This window comes from Daphnia pulicaria, chromosome 2 (genome assembly GCF_021234035.1).
Source record: "Daphnia pulicaria isolate SC F1-1A chromosome 2, SC_F0-13Bv2, whole genome shotgun sequence".
In the NCBI taxonomy this organism is placed as follows: Eukaryota; Metazoa; Arthropoda; class Branchiopoda; order Diplostraca; family Daphniidae; genus Daphnia; species Daphnia pulicaria.
In genome coordinates this window covers 12,763,957-12,781,850 of record NC_060914.1, presented here as the reverse complement: position 1 = coordinate 12,781,850, position 17,894 = coordinate 12,763,957, and the positions used below count along the sequence as shown (strand labels likewise).

General features: G+C 41.6%; 5 protein-coding genes and 1 pseudogene across 6 annotated transcripts; all 6 read left to right on the top strand.

Moving 5' to 3' along the window:
• Positions 1-254: 254 nt before the first annotated feature.
• On the top strand, positions 255-970 carry LOC124326597. Its single transcript, XM_046785510.1, has 2 exons — positions 255-344; positions 407-970. The coding sequence occupies exons 1-2, from the start codon at positions 336-338 to the stop codon at positions 881-883; spliced, it is 486 nt and encodes a 161-aa protein (XP_046641466.1). The 5' UTR covers positions 255-335; the 3' UTR covers positions 884-970.
• Positions 971-1,121: 151 nt separating this feature from the next.
• On the top strand, positions 1,122-3,323 carry LOC124326290 (brachyurin-like). Of its 2 annotated transcripts, none has more exons than XM_046785023.1 (6): positions 1,122-1,780; positions 1,986-2,187; positions 2,257-2,426; positions 2,495-2,593; positions 2,665-2,801; positions 3,014-3,323. In XM_046785023.1, the coding sequence occupies exons 1-6, from the start codon at positions 1,549-1,551 to the stop codon at positions 3,272-3,274; spliced, it is 1,101 nt and encodes a 366-aa protein (XP_046640979.1). In that variant the 5' UTR covers positions 1,122-1,548; the 3' UTR covers positions 3,275-3,323. The 2 variants fall into 2 exon arrangements, with proteins under 2 accessions (XP_046640979.1, XP_046640978.1); XM_046785022.1 differs by having other exon boundaries at positions 2,662-2,801.
• Positions 3,324-3,698: 375 nt separating this feature from the next.
• LOC124326535 lies at positions 3,699-4,720 on the top strand. The gene is made up of 3 exons (XM_046785434.1): positions 3,699-3,792; positions 3,865-3,948; positions 4,017-4,720. Exons 1-3 carry the CDS (start codon positions 3,781-3,783, stop codon positions 4,536-4,538), a joined length of 618 nt encoding a protein of 205 aa, XP_046641390.1. The 5' UTR covers positions 3,699-3,780; the 3' UTR covers positions 4,539-4,720.
• An 871-nt stretch (positions 4,721-5,591) lies between these two features.
• LOC124327785 (cell surface glycoprotein 1-like) lies at positions 5,592-12,197 on the top strand. Its single transcript, XM_046786782.1, has 3 exons — positions 5,592-5,689; positions 5,775-5,981; positions 10,743-12,197. The coding sequence occupies exons 1-3, from the start codon at positions 5,681-5,683 to the stop codon at positions 12,195-12,197; spliced, it is 1,671 nt and encodes a 556-aa protein (XP_046642738.1). The 5' UTR covers positions 5,592-5,680.
• LOC124326532 lies at positions 7,648-9,805 on the top strand. Its single transcript, XM_046785432.1, has 5 exons — positions 7,648-8,121; positions 8,194-8,502; positions 9,048-9,122; positions 9,186-9,258; positions 9,324-9,805. Exons 1-4 carry the CDS (start codon positions 7,895-7,897, stop codon positions 9,196-9,198), a joined length of 624 nt encoding a protein of 207 aa, XP_046641388.1. The 5' UTR covers positions 7,648-7,894; the 3' UTR covers positions 9,199-9,258; positions 9,324-9,805.
• Positions 12,198-15,891: 3,694 nt separating the features above from the next.
• LOC124326240 lies at positions 15,892-17,704 on the top strand (annotated as a pseudogene).
• Positions 17,705-17,894: the final 190 nt, after the last annotated feature.

The window sequence follows — 17,894 nt, the reverse complement described above, 5'->3', positions numbered from 1 at the left end:
TCACACACGTACACTGCCAAATAAGCTTTTTTCTGATTGACTCAAGATCGTCCCTTTCGCAATGACTAATGAAAACGTCAAATGTGTAACATCCACCAAGGCCGAAATTAGATTTACTACAACTACCTAATTCGACAGAATTATTGCACACATGCAATTGGACCATAGGTATGTATAAAGAGTGATTTTAGCAATCCGGAATTCCGCACGGGTCCTATAATGTGTATAAATAAGACAAGTTGGCAAAGGATATCCAGGTATCACTCTTGTCTAATTCTTTGATCAGAGTCGACCGTCTGATTAGACTTCCTGAATTAAATAGGAGACAAGAAAACATGAGTAAGGTATATAACATATTTAAAATAAGAATTAAATCTATTAGTTAAATGGACACATTTGGTTTCAGTTGTGCTGGTGGTGGTTGCTCTTCTTGTTGGTAGCTGCCGGCGATGACGTCAGAGCGGAAGTCAGTCCGGAAGAACTACCGGAAGTGAAAACCACTTCCGACGATTTGGCCAAATCGGAAGCAAAGTGCGGAAGCGTCATTCCGTCGACCACCAATCGGAATATTCCGTCCGTCACCTACAGCACCAATTGCGACTTTTGTGACCACGCCCTCTACACTGTGACGTGCATCCCGAACGCTTTCGCTTGCGCCGCCCTGTGCGCCGGCGACCGGCTCTGCAGCCATTTCACGTACATTGGCAATTTAAACCGCGGGACTTGCCGGCTGAAAAGCGCCTTCGGCTCCGGAGGTTCCTGGGCCTCATCCGTCAAGGCCCCGTCACCTTACATATGCGGATACATTCCTAGTCGAGCCTTGGTCGATGTATTCCTCAACATTTGCGTGGGGACGGACATAACCGGAGTCGTCCGTCGCTGAAACACTTTGAATTCATCAATTCTTATTATTTTTTGTTTAATTATTTCAAATTTCTAAATGGGCAGGAAATAAAAAATATTAAGTCAAGGCCTTTTTGTCATTCATCATCAATTTTGTTTTAATTTTAGTTTTAATTAGACTTTAATTGTCAATTAATCATCAAAGCCCTGGAGTCATTTTTGCTTCGCAACAAAGAGATGGGGGTTACATCATTTATAGTTTTATAGCAGAGTTACGTAACTTAAATAATTAACCTGAATAAAGCAAACGTCCGGCATGTAATACAACGGCCTATAAGTCTGAATGATAAAATAAGATAAGCGAAATGATCCCATTATTTGTCTAGCATCAACATCCGTGTATAAATTAGATTGCTAGATAACACCTGAATTCTCTTTGACGTCATAACTGGACAAGGTGCTGTGGGGGTACGTGATTTGGCCTTTTTTTTTACAAATATAGAACGGGCCTGATTATAACGAGCGCGGATAAGACGGGCGAGAAAATGGAACACTTTTTTAAATTTATGATCCTGCATGATGTTGAAATGTTTGACATCTGGGCATTTACATATATAATCAGTGTGCTGTGAACGATAAACGACTTTTTAACATGTATAGAAGTTGCACACGCGCGTGTTGAGTTTATTTTTCTTTTCCAACGTTATGGAACGTGTTGGAAAATTCGTCCGCTGGATTCTGTTCGGAATTGTGCTGACTCTGTTCTTATTCCATCCGGCCGATTGCATCCAGCCCGTAGTAGTCAAACACAATTCCAAATTGATTTCGGCGTTGATCAGAAACCCCAACAATTGGCCAAGGCGGAATTTGAATCCGCACAACGGAATTCGACCACCTTCCAGATTAAGAAGAGACATCCGCATCGGATTCACTGAAGGTAATTTCGATTAATAAAATAATAGTTAATCAAATAACAATTAATCAAATAACAATTAATCAAATTATAATTAATTAATCAAATAATAATTAATTAATCAAATAATAATTAATCAAATAACAATTAATCAAATAATAATTAATTAAATAATAATTAATATAATTTGATGTTCGTGTGTTGCAATCGTTCTAAAATTGTTTGACAGATGTCGACAGAGTTTGCGGTGTGGGCAATCCGCCGAATGATAATTCCTGGATGAGGATCGTCGGCGGAGTGGAGACGGCACCCAACGAGTTTCCATGGCAGGTGTTTCTCGTCCTGGAAAGAGCCAATCACCAACTCTTCTCGTGTGGTGGCAGTTTGATCAGCGACAGGTGGATCCTCACCGCCGCCCACTGTCTAGAAAAGTAATTTCAAATTATTTTGGATTTTCAGTCGGAATAATTAATGATGTAACATATGTTCAATGTCCCAAGTGTCGCTATCGTTTACGTCACTTTGGGGGCCCACAATGTCGATAACGACAAAGAAATCCACCAGGAAAATTACAGGAGCCGCGATTACTACATCCATCCCGACTGGGACTCCAACACTCTTCAAGGTGACATCGGTCTCATCCGGCTTCCGCAATCCATCGACTTTTCAGGTATTTATATAATCTTGATATCGCAATAATTATGTAATTGATACAATTCCGGTTTAACAATATCTCAGATTACATTCGGCCGATTTGTTTGGACAGCCCGTCCGAGTCTCTCAACGATTACGTGGGTGAAACTGTCGTTCTCACCGGATGGGGTCTATACAGTGACGGTACAACAAATGATTCAAATTAATTCATTTGAATTAAACTTATAATTATACAATTAATTGAAATGTAGAAGGTGGCGCCACGAGTTCAGTCCTTCGCAAAACGTCGGCCGAAGTGATCACGAACGACGAGTGTTACGAGCAGTACGAGAGCGTCATCACCGACGACATGATGTGCACCAGCACGGCCAATCACCACGGCACCTGCAACGTATCATTTTTAAATTTTAATCTAATGAAATTTAATCTTTGGCTAAAAAAAAATTTAATTAATTAACTTAATTAATCTAAATGAATTAAAATTTAATTAATTAAATTACAATTTTAAATTTAAATTTTAAATTAAATAATTTAATTTGATTTGATTTAATTTAATTGATTAAAAATTAATTCTTTGGTTAAACTTTAATTTGTCAAAATCAGGGCGACAGCGGCGGTCCGATGCATTTGGAAATGGCCGACGGCAGTTGGAAACAGATCGGGATCGTTTCGTTCGGCTCCAATTTGGGCTGCGAAAAAGGTTACCCCAACGGATTCACGCGGGTCAGCTCGTTCGCCACTTGGATCCAGAACACGACGGCCCAGATGAGTAACACGGCCGTCCAGATGAAGCAGCCGGCCGTCACTACTATGCTGTGGCTGGCTCTCTTATCAGCATTAGATTTAACTTCGATCCTAACTTAAAATTCACAATTGTACATATAAACGTCTATCACGAATAAAAATCGATTAATAACGACAATAATGAATCGACCATCTTTTGATTTATAATTCATTTATATGTTATAATTAACTATACAGGATATCCTTGAGTCTACAAGGTTAAACTTCTGCTGATGGGATTGCTCAATTAAAAGGGAAAGTCTAATATGTCTTAAATATAGTTATTGATATGATTTTAAATTGCCAGTCTGGAAATAATGCAGGTAATGAAATTTGATTGTCCACTCAAATTGGCGGTGGACATTTCTGAAAAATGGGGAAACAATATCGCGGCACGTTTTATGCTGGTGGCGGTGAACAGATTTTAAATGGCAATGACATTATTAATGGATATTCTATTAATGTTAGGGTCTATAGGTATATAAATAAGGGATGCTGAGCTAAGCAAATCATTCGTCTCCTGCTGCTTCTTCCAGTCACTTGTTCACTTGTCTTAACTATCCCAAACCTCAGAAAATTAATTGAAAATGTTGAATATGGTAAACTTTAATAATTAATATTATGCTGCACATGTTATATGCAATTACATTTGATCTTTTATTTTTCAACAGGAATTGATGCCATTGTGTCTGTTGGCTATTGCTGTTTTGGTATCAGCCGAAGCTTCGCCAAAGGCCATTTTCGATCGCAGACACGTATAATATAATCAATTTAATTTCAGAAAATAAAATAGATGATGACGCAATATCGTTTAAAAATTCAGGTGGTGGCCAAACAAGAGAAAATCACGGGGGACATTGACAAGCGTCTAACTGATCCTCGTTGCGCCACTTGCTCCGATGACTGTCCACCCTATTGTGGGTACACAACTCCTCATCCCGTTACCGAACCCCCGTGTCACGATTGCGATGACACCTGCCCACCTCATCACCAACCGACGACGACTAAATTCTCCAACCTCCCGTCCATCACCTACAGCACCAATTGCGATTTCTGCGATCACGATCTTTACACGCTCACCTGCGTCGCGACGCCATTCGATTGCGCCGCCCGTTGCGCTGTTGATTTGAGATGCAGTCACTTTACTTACATTGCCAATCATCAAGGAGGAACTTGCATTTTGAAAAAAGCTTTTGGTTCCGGTGGCGCCTGGGCGTCGTCCATTCCATCGCCGTCGTCTTACGTCTGCGGTTATATCCCCAGCCGAGCCCTGATTGGCATTTTCCTCAACATTTGCGTCGGATTGGACATTACCGGAACCATCCGCACCGGAACCGCTAAATAGAGCAACTTTTGACGTGTAGTAGGCCTATCCAAGTTTTCATTACTTGGACTTATCCGTAAATGTTTTGGGTTTTAATTATATACTTTTTATAACATTGAATTTGGTGGAGGAGTTGATGAACATCTATATATTCTTGAATTGTGTATTCGGAAATTGGGAAATGAATAATAAACAATTATCGGGAAAAAAATTTGGTATTTGAAAAAGCTGTTAATGTTTTATCACGAAAAGTAGAAAAGTCAATTTTCAAAATTATCTTTTCGTTCCATCAAGGAAAGAATTGCGTCATCCAAAAAATGAATGTAATTTATGAATATTTACACTCATGGATAACCATTCAAATATCTGCTGCCGAATTAATAATTGTAGAAAATTATATGAAAGGAAAAAGGCTTCAGACGTGAATTTGGATGATGTGAAAATCACAAATGATTATTGCGTCATTGTAGAAATAACCGGACACATAGAGTATCAGTCTGGTGCACTCTGAATAGCGCGCGGGTCACGACTCTTCATTTGATAATAATCCAACAAAAACAAACACAAACGTACACGTCGTAATAATATTCAAACACGGAATACATTAACCTTGATTGTCTTATAAGCCGGGCGTGATTAACTCTCCTTGACCACTTTGAACGAAACTGTTGCTACATGCAATAAAAGAAAGATGCAAATGCCAATCAGCTGAACGCTTATTAGCCTGAAGAGATACGCTCGTGAGTTAATATGAATTGATAGGAGGACATTCTAACATATTAGAGCTCCTCAATTATTATACAAGGTCCTGGGTGCTGCTGGTGGTAAAGACTCAATTCACGATGTGCTGCTGTTGCGTCATCAACTGCATTCGCCGAGGTGACAGTGACGAATGGACAGACGCGGAAACTCGGGTCCCATCTCAGCAGTGTGTGACTGAATTCTTCTCCGCTTTGATTGCCGCATGCTGGTCTCTTATTGTCCTCAACAGCTCCTGGGCTTTCAACAGCTCATCCTGCATGCCAGCAGGTGTATAAATAAGAGATGCTGGACCGAGTGAATGTATCGCACTCACCTGTTGCGTCTCCTCCGAGTCGTTTCAACCGTTTGAATTCAAGAAGAAGAAGAAGAACAGCATCAGTTCCATTAATTAAATCATCCAAATGAATCAGGTATGATTTGATTGATTTCATTTGATTCAATAAATTTTGTTTAGCTTATTGATTGCGTTGAAATGGAATTGATGTTGTTGAACAGATCTCGTTCCATTACGTGATGGCGGTGCTGGTGATGGCCGCCATCGCCGTGGTTTCGTCGACGGCGACGGCTGGCCGGAGTGGAAACCCGCGGATCAGATGGTCGAATCACGGCAATAATAATAACCAACGGAGGAGTGGAGCGATGATTGCATCAGCTGAAGCGAGATCCAGAAACATTTACAATTACCATTTGATAGCGGAGCACGTAATGAAATATTAGACGGTTTTGAATGTGATGGTGTCGATTTTTAATTGAATTATTTTGAAATTGCTTTAGACGTCATCTTTGATGAACGAAGATGGGAACTTGACATCAAAGGTGGAAGGTAGCGGCGGAGCTCTTGGAGTGGATCCCCGTTGTTCCAGTTGCATTTCTAATTGTCCTACCAGTTGCTATCCACCTGTGACGTCACCACCACCCACTAATCCTCCGTGTCCTACCTGTCCCACAACACATCCTACTCACCCAACTCCCCCAACCCACTACACTCACCCAACTCCCCCCTTTACCCACCAAACTCCCCCAACCCACTACACCCACCCAACTCCTCCAACCCACTACACCCACTACACCCACCCAACCCCTTATACCCACCCAACTCCCCCAACCCACTACACCCATCCAACTCCCTATACCCACCCAACTCCATTTACTTATCCCACTAAACCACCTCATACTAAACCTCCTCCCACTGAACCCCCGTGTCACGATTGCGATGACACTTGCCCACCTGACCACAAACCACCGACGACGACTAAATTCTCCAACCTGCCGTCCATCACCTACAGCACCAATTGCGATTTCTGCGATCACGATCTTTACACGCTCACCTGCGTCGCGACGCCGTTCGATTGCGCTGGTTGTTGCGCTGCTGATTCTAGATGCAGCCACTTCACTTACGTCGCCAATCTCAAAGGCGGAACTTGCGTCTTGAAAAAAGCTTTCGGCTCCGGCGGTGCCTGGGCGTCGTCCATTCCATCGCCGTCGCCTTACGTCTGCGGTTACATCCCCAGCCGAGCCCTGATTGGCATTTTCCTCAACATTTGCGTCGGATTGGACATTACCGGATCCATCCGCACCGGAACTGCTTAGCCTATGAGACGTGGATTCACATGGACCACTTGTCAAACTGAACCTTTCTTTTAAATTGTGTTGCATGGTTCATAGAAATGAGAGACTTTGTTTGTTTTTTAAATTTTAATTAAAGTGTGCTCAGATGTAGGCTTCGGAAAAGGTCGGGAAATAAAACTAGGGAGATGTAAACTCAGATTGAAATGTTTTCCCCTACTTATAGTACCTTTTTCGTCGATTGTCCAGTACCGTGTTGCATAATCAAACGGGCATGGAGCCTACGCTTGATTAAAATTCAGAGTTAAACAGGAGATCCTCTTTTTAGTATTAGAATGTCAAGTGCAATGAGAATTAAGGATAGATGAGCGAGCCATAAATATGAACAATTTTATCTACTGTTGCGGTGAACTAATGAACAGAACGTGAAACGAGCGTGACTGAATCTGTCGGTAATTGTATGCGACCATGAATGGCCGGCATTTCATTAGTTGAGTGATTGCAGAGCTTTATTGGTTTATTGCATCATCAATTTTCGCCTTCTTCCACTAGATGTCACGTTTCTTAGGGAAAATGTTCTGACGGAAGTTCGTCTGCAGTGCAAAAATTCAGCAAGTATCAAAATTTCATAACTCTGGTTGTCGTAATAGCTATGTCTAAATGTTTCAGCCATTACATTGTTAATTTGTTTTCGATTAAAGTAAGCCTTTTACAACGAGTTTGTTCACACCAAATTTTCTATGGTTTATCCATCGCCAATCTGTTGTAACTGTTACCCACTCGTGTCTCCCTTCTCCCTGCACACATGGGTGAATGGCGAAACAAAGAAGCCTAGCTAAGGAAATGTTTTAGTTTCAACTCAGGATTCCCATGTTGGTGCAAAAAGTGAGAACTGTGTTGTTGGACCTGTATTGTATGGCGGGTCCATGCTGGAAAATTGAGTGGTACAAGATGATTTTGTTCTGTGTGTTTTCATCAGATCAAACCAGTCACTCAGTCGTTTAGCTCAATAATGCAACAACAAAAAGTTTGAGCCCTTCAAACCTAGTATGGTTGCTGAATTTGTCTCTGTGTATCATGAATCCAGCATTAAAGAAAAAGTACCCAATGAAGTGAATTTAAATGTTCAGGGTCAGCTGCATAGTCTGTTAGTCGAACTGGCACAGACGTGCCATTTGTCGGAAATAACAAGAATTCCAATCTCAAGCCCATGTTGCAGGGATCAGCAGCCCCATCCGTTTGGACAGCAGTTGTTTTCATCATTCTATGGAAATTGGTGGGTGCAAATGCTCCTTGCCTATCAAAACTTGAAATACAAATTTCGAATTTCTTTTTAATTTTTTTGAAGGTGGACAGATTTGGAGCGCCGTGAAGCGCTGCCGAGTTTGGATCGTGAACCAACTGGATCCTTTATTCATTATAGGCTGAAGAAGAATCTCGGTTCTCTGGTTTTCTCAAATGACTTTGGCGTAACAACTTGCACGTCTCATCCAGGAGTAGCTCACTTATCCACTCCCGCCATATGGAGATCAGCGAAGGAAACCGTCACTCCGCAGCCAAATTGTACAGTGGCGTATCAAATTAGATCCACTCACCATTTGACATCGGAACCCACTGCTTGCTCCAGTCAATCTGCAGGACAACGTTCCAGCGATCGGTAAAACATTCATTTCTCACATGTAGTGATTTTTGAAATTGTCTTGAGTAAAAGAGTACGCTGCTATGTATCTTATTCTTATCGCATGCATTTTAAGGCAAAATTTAAGTTGGATACATTTTTCTGTATTGCATTGTAAATGCTGTGATTTAATCCCTCCCTCTTTCTTGAATTTTGTTTGAAATCATTAAAACATTCCCTTTTTAATGAAAAATGTTGTTTATTCAGAGTTCGCCATCTGTCATGCCAGTCTATTAAAGCAATAGGCAACGTTTGAGTACAATGGCGTACTACAAGATTTTCTCAAGTTGTTTATCTCAAATCTTATTTCGACATCTACTAACACTAGTCAAAAGTGAAACAATTTGAGACTTAGAGTTAGATTTTAAAGCTTTTTTTGAGTTAGATTTTTAAAGCTTCTGTCACTCAAGTAAGAAGTCGGCGGGACTCTTTATATCAGCGACACTCACGTCCTGACTTCAACTCATTGTGTACATCTTTAGTGACAAATCTTACAGTAATCAAACGCTTTTTTCTTTTCTTAGACAGTTTCCTGGTAGGTCTATCAAATGGACCCGCATTACTAAATGGTCGAAATTGTTGGGGCTTCAATTGAAACTGTAGCTATGCTGCAAAGATTAATGTGTACCAAACCAAATAACTTATCCTGCTGTCGACAATAGGATTTCCAGCTAACATGGATGCTATCAACGTATTGAAACAGCACGCCCACGCAGCAGTTGTTCAAGTTTGCTTGTAGGTTAACAATTTTTACTTGACATTAGATCTGTAATTAATGTTTTAATATTCCCAAATTTTAGGAAAACTATCTTATGCAAGGGAGTTGACGCCAGGAACAATTATTTCTAAACACATAATTAGGCTTAATAATTTCAATTTGCGTAATCTTGACAAATAAAGTTAAGATTTTTCACAGATATTGCATGAGATAACTGTTGACCTTAAATAGTGATAAACTTTTACAGCTTTCACTTTCCTTTACGTCCTGTCTATATCTAGCATCCTACTTAACGAGATATAATGATTTAATATGGTGTAGGTAAAATCTGCAGCACATCTTTAGCGTGAATAGATATATTTAACCAAATGAACGACATTTTCAGTCGTCATGCCGGATGTGTCAAACTGTAAATCCTACAAAAACTATTTTGATAAGGTTTGGCTTTTAGGCGGCAACCTCAAGTAATGTAGCTAAGATTATGCAAATCATGTTATCTCAACACTCTTTATAAAGGCCTTGAAGCTTTCAGGCCAAGTCCAGACATCGTCTGTATAGTTGCTGTTGGACGCTTTCCTCCCGACTTCATCATTCTTTCAGCACCATGTCCGTCAAATTTTCACTCGCAACTGCAATCCTAACGGCCAGCATCGTTCTGGTGGCGGCCACTTTGGGACTCTGTTCGACGATTCCCTTGGCAAAGGTTCCTCCCACAAAGACTCCTACAACGACTCCTACCACTCCTACCAAGGCCCTGGGTGCTGCTGGTATTGACTCAATTAATAATGTGCTGCTGCTGTTATTGCGTCATTATATAGCTCGCTGCGCTGTCATTTGCGGTGACAGTGATGGATAGACGCGGAAAACTCGTGACATCTTCTCCGCTGTGATTGCCACATGCTATTGGTCGATATCCTCAACAGCTCCCGGGCTTCACTTGTGTTAAATTAATACCATCCATTACTAAACATCCTCATCCTGCATGCCCAGGTATAAATAAGAGATGCTGGGCTGAGTGAATCTATCGCACTCACCTGTTGCCTCTCCTGAACACTACAGTTTTGAATTCAATTAGAAGAACATTTCGGTATTTATTGAAAAAGATCCAAATGAATCAGGTATTGTAATGATTTGATTTATTGAATTATTTGTGCTGTTGTATTTTCACGTAGGCTTATTTACATTTAATTAAAAATTTCGGTTGGGATTTTCGTTTTTTAAATTGAATAATGTTAAGCAGATCTCGTTCCACTGGGTGTTGCTGGTGCTGGCCGCCATCGCCGTGGTTCCGTCGACGGCGACGGCTGGCCGGAGTGAAAACCCGCGGATAAGATTGTCGAATATTAACGGAAAAAGTCAACGGAGGAGCGAATCTAGAGGGAAATCCAGAAACATTTACAATTACCATTTGATAGCGCAACACGTAATGAAATATTAGACGATTGGAATGATGGCGTCGATTTCTATAATTTCTTTATTTTACAATTTTCATGATTTATAGACGTCGCTATTGAAGGAAGAAGGGAACTTGACATCAAAGTTCGAAGGCAGCGGTGCTCTGGTCGATCCTCGTTGTTCCAGTTGCATTTCCAATTGCCCTACCAGTTGCTATCCACCTGGGACGTCACCACCCACTAAACCTCCGTGTCCTACCTGTACACCAACCCACCCAACACCTCCAACCCCTTATACCCACCCAACACCCCCAACCCACCCAACACCTCCAACCCCTTATACTCACCCAACTCCCCCAACCCACCCAACACCTCCAACTCCTTATACTCACCCAACTCCCCCAACCCACCCAACACCTCCAACCCCTTATACCCACCCAACACCCCCAACCCACCCAACTCCCCCAACCCACCCAACACCTCCAACCCCTTACACCCAACCAACACCCCCAACCCACCCAACACCTCCAACCCCTTATACTCACCCAACTCCCCCAACCCACCCAACACCTCCAACTCCTTCTACTCACCCAACTCCCCCAACCAACCCAACACCTCCAACCCCTTATACCCACCCAACACCCCCAACCCACCCAACTCCCCCAACCCACCCAACACCTCCAACCCCTTATACCCAACCAACACCCCCAACCCACCCAACACCTCCAACCCCTTATACTCACCCAACTCCCCCAACCCACCCAACACCTCCAACTCCTTCTACTCACCCAACTCCCCCAACCCACCCAACACCTCCAACCCCTTATACCCACCCAACACCCCCAACCCACCCAACTCCCCCAACCCACCCAACACCTCCAACCCCTTATACCCACCCAACACCCCCAACCCACCCAACACCTCCAACCCCTTATACTCACCCAACTCCCCAAACCCACCCAACACCTCCAACCCCTTATACTCACCCAACTCCCCCAACCCATCCAACACCTCCAACCCCTTATACCCACCCAACACCCCCAACCCACCCAACTCCCCCAACCCACCCAACACCTCCAACCCCTTATACTCACCCAACTCCCCCAACCCACCCAACACCTCCAACCCCTTATACCCACCCAACACCCCCAACCCACCCAACTCCCCCAACCCATCCAACACCTCCAACCCCTTATACCCACCCAACAACCCCAACCCACCCAACTCCCCCAACCCACCCAACACCCCCAACCCACCCAACACCTTCAACCCCTTATACTCACCCAACTCCCCCAACCCACCCAACTCCCCCAACCCACCCAACACCTCCAACCCCTTATACTCACCCAACTCCCCCAACCCACCCAACACCTCCAACCCCTTATACCCACCCAACACCCCCAACCCACCCAACTCCCCCAACCCACCCAACACCTCCAACCCCTTATACCCACCCAACTCCCCCAACCCATCCAACACCTCCAACCCCTTATACTCACCCAACTCCCCCAACCCACCCAACACCTCCAACTCCTTATACTCACCCAACTCCCCCCGTATGAAAACGCCCCTTTGATTAATCACTGATAATTGAAGGATATAAGCTTGATTAATTTTCCAATGATTTTCGCCATCAAAATTCGGACATGATTATTACTGACTTAGCATAAATTTATCACTGAGAAATGAATGGTTTTTCATTGATTTTCAAATCATATATTCACTTACTTTTGACTGATTTAAAGTGAAGTTTTCAATGCTTTTTTATTGATTGATTTTTCAATGCTTTTATCCAATGACTTTTTTTAGAAAATTCAAAAGCTAAATTTTACTAGTTTTCTTTCTCTACCAGTTTTGAACTCCTGTTGTCGGTTTTCCTTACCCTTTTTCTCCTTTTTTATTTTACTTACTTACCTATTATCTGTTAGAATTAATTGTATCATTGGTTGAATTTTTCCGTATCGGGACTTGAACCATCGCAACATCGAGTGGTAGTCAGACTCTATAACCAACTACCTATGACGTTGGACATTCGATAAATTTAGTCAGTTCAAGTATCTAATTCATACGTATCTATATAGGGCGTTGTGATAAACAATTTTTTTTTCGAAGAAAAAGAAAAACGTGTTGGTGGTGTGTTTGGTATTTTTATAATCATTAAAAAATCTTTCACAAAATCATGAAATAACATATAAGAAAAATGCTAGAAGTAGGATAGAGTCCAGAAACGAAATATTTGTCATTGCAAAATCAATTAGCGGATAGAAATTATAACCGAGCCCGAAAAAAATCATTCATTTATCACTAGAAATATCATTTGTCATTTAGGATATTATCGATTAAAGTAGGTCTCAAAATTATGGTATCTACCTTCATATTTACGATGATTGCGCTGTTCGCCTAGGAGTCGCTTTCGCGTTAAACCAAGACTACCACCCGTCTTACCATCATCATATGAAGAAGATACCAACTGAAATCATACTCAGAGTTATTTTCATTGATTCATTTTTATAAGCCCCGATCTGGGATTGAACACGGTACCTTTCGATCCATAGGAGCGTGCGATAACCATTGGCCTATGGTTGCACATTCGATTCTATATTAACCATGTTGACAACGCCGTATGTTTCTTACATATGGAAATTCACCCTTAATATCATTGATTTCGACGCAACAAAATAATATAAGTCAATGATTCTTCATAAGAAGAACGTGAAAAGCATTCCAAAGGCCTTTCAGTGATAATTTATTGATATTTGAGAAATCATTTGTAATGGTATTCATTCACTATGTTCACTATTTAGTAATAATCGGCAATAAAGTCAATGAACTATCAGGAAAATATTAATCGGGATAACTAATGATTTACATTGATAATCAGTGAAAATCCAATGATTCTGAAAATCCCTGTCGTGATATTTGTCAACTGTGCTAGGCTGCTAGCCGTAGTAGTATAAAAATCAATAGCAAGCTGTATAAAAATCATTATAAAATCAAAATTACCGTTTGGGACTCATTGAACAATCATTTATTAATCATTGGAATGATTTCTTAGTGATAAATAGATGCTGATTATTGATTTGTAGGTGTCGATGAAGTATGGCAATAAAATGATAAGAAATTCAAAGGTTTACTGAAAATTACTGAAAATGTAAATATCAGTAGAAAATCAGTAATTTTTCAAAAGAAAATATTCCATGGATTTTTACGTGATGTTCATTGATTAGTTCAATGATTAAGTTAAGTTTAATCACTGCAAAATACTTCATTTTCTGGATCTAATGATAAACCAATGAGTTTTTTGGACTCTGTTCTAATTTTTGAAATATCTTTGATTTTCCAACGATTTGTTACTGACTTTGTAAATTGATTTATCATAGAAAATCATCGCCAGTGATAATTGCGTGACATTCTTACTGACATTCTATGACATTTCAGACTGTCTATTGATTTGTTTATGCTTTTCATTGATCTGCAGTGATTTTCATTGACTCATTTCCATACGGGCCCCAACCCACCCAACACCTCCAACCCCTTATACCCACCCAACTCCCCCAACCCACCCAACCCCTTATACCCACCCAACTCCTTTTACTTATCCCACTAAACCTTACACCAAACCACCTCATACTCCTCCCACCAAACCTCCGTGTCACGATTGCGATGACACTTGCCCACCTTATCACAAACCGACGACGACAAAATTCCCCAATCTCCCGTCCATCACCTACAGCACCAATTGCGATTTCTGCGAACACGATCTTTACACGCTCACCTGCGTCGCGACGCCGTTCGATTGCGCTGGTTGTTGCGCTGCTGATTCTAGATGCAGTCACTTTACTTACATCGCCAATCTCAAAGGCGGAACTTGCGTCTTGAAAAAAGCTTTCGGCTCCGGCGGTGCCTGGGCGTCGTCCGTTCCATCGCCGTCGCCTTACGTCTGCGGCTACATCCCCAGCCGGGCCCTGATTGGCATTTTCCTCAACGTTTGCGTCGGATTGAACATTAATACCGACAACTTTCGCACCGGAACTGCTTAGCCTATTCAATAAAAGATGAGGCTAAATAGTAGCTAACTACTTTTGTAAAACTGAAATGATTTAGCCTACTTTAATTGCTATAGAACTTTATTTCTTTTTATATAAAATCTGTGTGGTTCATATAGAGGTGAGAGACTTTGTTCAATGTTTGCTTTTGATTTTTGAAATGAAATGTTTCTGTATGTTGGAAAATGGTAGGGAAATAAAACCAGAGAGATATAAACTCAATTGTGCAATCGTATACAAGACTTAGTATAGTACCAACGTCAATCACCAGCAGCACGGGACCTGTCAGGTATTTGTTTTAAATCTAATCTAATCAATTCCATTTACTTTGGCTCAAAGAAATGAATCTGTCACATCATCAGGGCCAAAGTGCTCACCGGTGAACTTCGAAATGGCCGGCGACAGTTGGAAACAAAAATGATCGGGATCGTTAGGTTCGGCTCTCGAATATCCCTCACACCTCTATGCCAAACACAACTTGCAGCAAAGATTACCGCCATAATAACTCCCACTATATACAGCCCCTACTAACACGGCCCATCCACTTAATGTAAGATGTAGGTAAATATGGGATGAATAGATCCAGGTCGCAATTGGGGGGCGGTAGTATAGCGTAGGTATAAATTTATTCGGATCTAGGATGGGATCAAATAAAGAATATTCATCGTAGATCCACCTGCGTATATTCATTAATATACTGATTGTACGTCAAAGTAATAAACCCGGGGGTATGATTTTGTTGTGATACCATTTGGTACATACACAGAATGTGGATCACAGTATAACCATATTAGGTACACAGTGGACGAAAAAGCTAAAAAATATCTCAATTTCCATTACTCCCAAACCTTTGTTCCTAATTTGTAAGAACAGGTGGTCAAGTGGTCAAAGAGGTGAGCTGCGGAATAGAAGGTCAGTAGTTTAAATCTGGGGTGAGACTTTTATCTTTTGTTTTCTAACAGAAATCCTATCCAAAGATGGATGTTATTTAAGGATACTGTGTATACACAAACCGGTATATTCAAGGGACATACAAATGGTACGTGCGGGGAAGGGGAAATAAGGATCTACATGTAGCATTCCATGGATATGCTGTTCGTATCTCCCTTATCCTTGGGAGTACGCTGCAGTCATATCCATGGTACATCGCTGTGTTAGTAGGGAGCGCGCATTTCATCGACAAGTCGCACGACTCTTTGCTCTGCGGAAGCGATGCAACTTTCAAAAGCTCTATAAAAGAAACGGTGAATTTCAAATTCATCGCAGCATCAATTGCTCCTGTTGTTTTCACAGCTGAATACAATGGCCGTCAAAAAAGTAGGATCTTCTCATTTTGTCCTAGCGATCGGCATCTTTCTAGGTGTGGCCACTTTGGGTCTCTGTTCGGTTATTCCGCTGGAGAACTCTGCCGCCGACGTCGCTGTTCTTCCGCTGTCCGTAAAAGATTTGTCGTCGACAACTTTAGACGATCCTTTGGCCAATGTCACTCCGATAGTAGCAGCAGCAGCGTCCTGGACGAACAACATTTCTTCTCGGTCGTTTGAAGAGTGCGGAGTGGCCAACAGCAATTCGCTTCTGTCAGCAGCATCGGATGATGGCGGAAGCAGTAGGATCGTCGGAGGAGAAACGGCGTCGCCAAACGAATTCCCGTGGCAGGCTTACCTCAATGTGGAAATGACCATGGCGACGTTTATAGTTGCGGAGGAACTTTGATCGCCGATCGGTGGATTCTTGCATCCGCCTTCTGTCTCCTTTGTTCACCGGAGTGAGTCCGCGCGAAATTTGAACTTGATCTAATTACAATAATCTAAAATTAATCATCTATTACATTCAAGGCTAACATTCAAATCGGTTGAAGTTTATCTGGGAGCCCACGATGTCACAGCGACGTCTGAACCCAATCGCAGAGTTTATTCCAGAACTGAAATTTTTGTTCATCCAGACTACAACAACATCGCTGGAGCCGGAGAAATTGCCTTGATTAAACTGACCACCGCAGTCACATACACACGTAAATAGTTATACTATATCCGCAAATGATACATCAAAGAATTTTTAGCGTAATTCGCTGTTTGTTAATGATCAAAATGGTGATTCTATACAGAATACATCCGTCCAGTTTGCTTGGCAACTCCCAACGAACCGGATTACGTTGACAGTCCAGTTACCGTAACCGGATGGGGCATAACTGTTGACGGTAATATTGGAAGGCCAACTAACTGAATAATTTAATTCAAGTCTATTAATTGAATTATACATCAATAACATTCTTCATCATTAACAGGCAGTCTTAGTCAATACCTAAATAAAGTGACGGTTCCGGTCATCTCCAATTCCGAATGCAGTTCGGTTTACGGCAGTGATTCCATTATAGACAAACAAATGTGCACCAGCGGAGCCGGTGGTCGTGGAATATGCGGCGTAACTATTAAAAAACTATTATATGAAATAGAGTAGTTTACTCATCATCCATTTGAAATATAGGGTGATAACGGTTTGTGATGAATTTCAAACAGTCGGACGGGACGTGGAAGCAGATCGGGATCGCTGTCTTCTGGTCTTCCGCAGGTTGTGCGAGTGGCAGTCCGTCTGGTTACACCAGACTCAGTTCTTATTCGACGTGGATTCAAGACACTGTGTTGTCTAACACGCCCTCCACCACTACAACAACTACCACCACTACCACCACTACAACTACAACAACCACAACTACCCCAACAACTACCACTACACCAACAACCGAAACTACACATACAACCACAACAACTCCAACGTCAACCACGGCGACAAGCACAACATCAGAACCATCGTCCGCCAATCAGTCGTTTGCATTTCTATCGTCCGCACTCATTTCAATCAGTTTGATCATCAACCTGAAAATGTCATCGCTACAATAATTAAGTTCCTGATAATACGATATAAAAGAGAAACATAGTGTGGTGACTATACAATCATTTTGTATTGAATAGCCTAGTTCATTTTAATTCCATATAATCTAATCAAATAAAAACGATAAAAGAAAATGTCCGTCTAAAGTTTTTTTTCTTTTAGGTATGAGCGTGTTTGTTTCAAAAACTCGACCCATTTCTTTGCTCTTTGTACTCCTTTCATTTTCTTTTCTTTCCAGCAAAGATAAATTTGTTATCTTCCGTTGCTGCCCAGTTTTGTATCGAGTGACTTTCCCTAATCCCTTACGTGATTTCCCAGTGACAG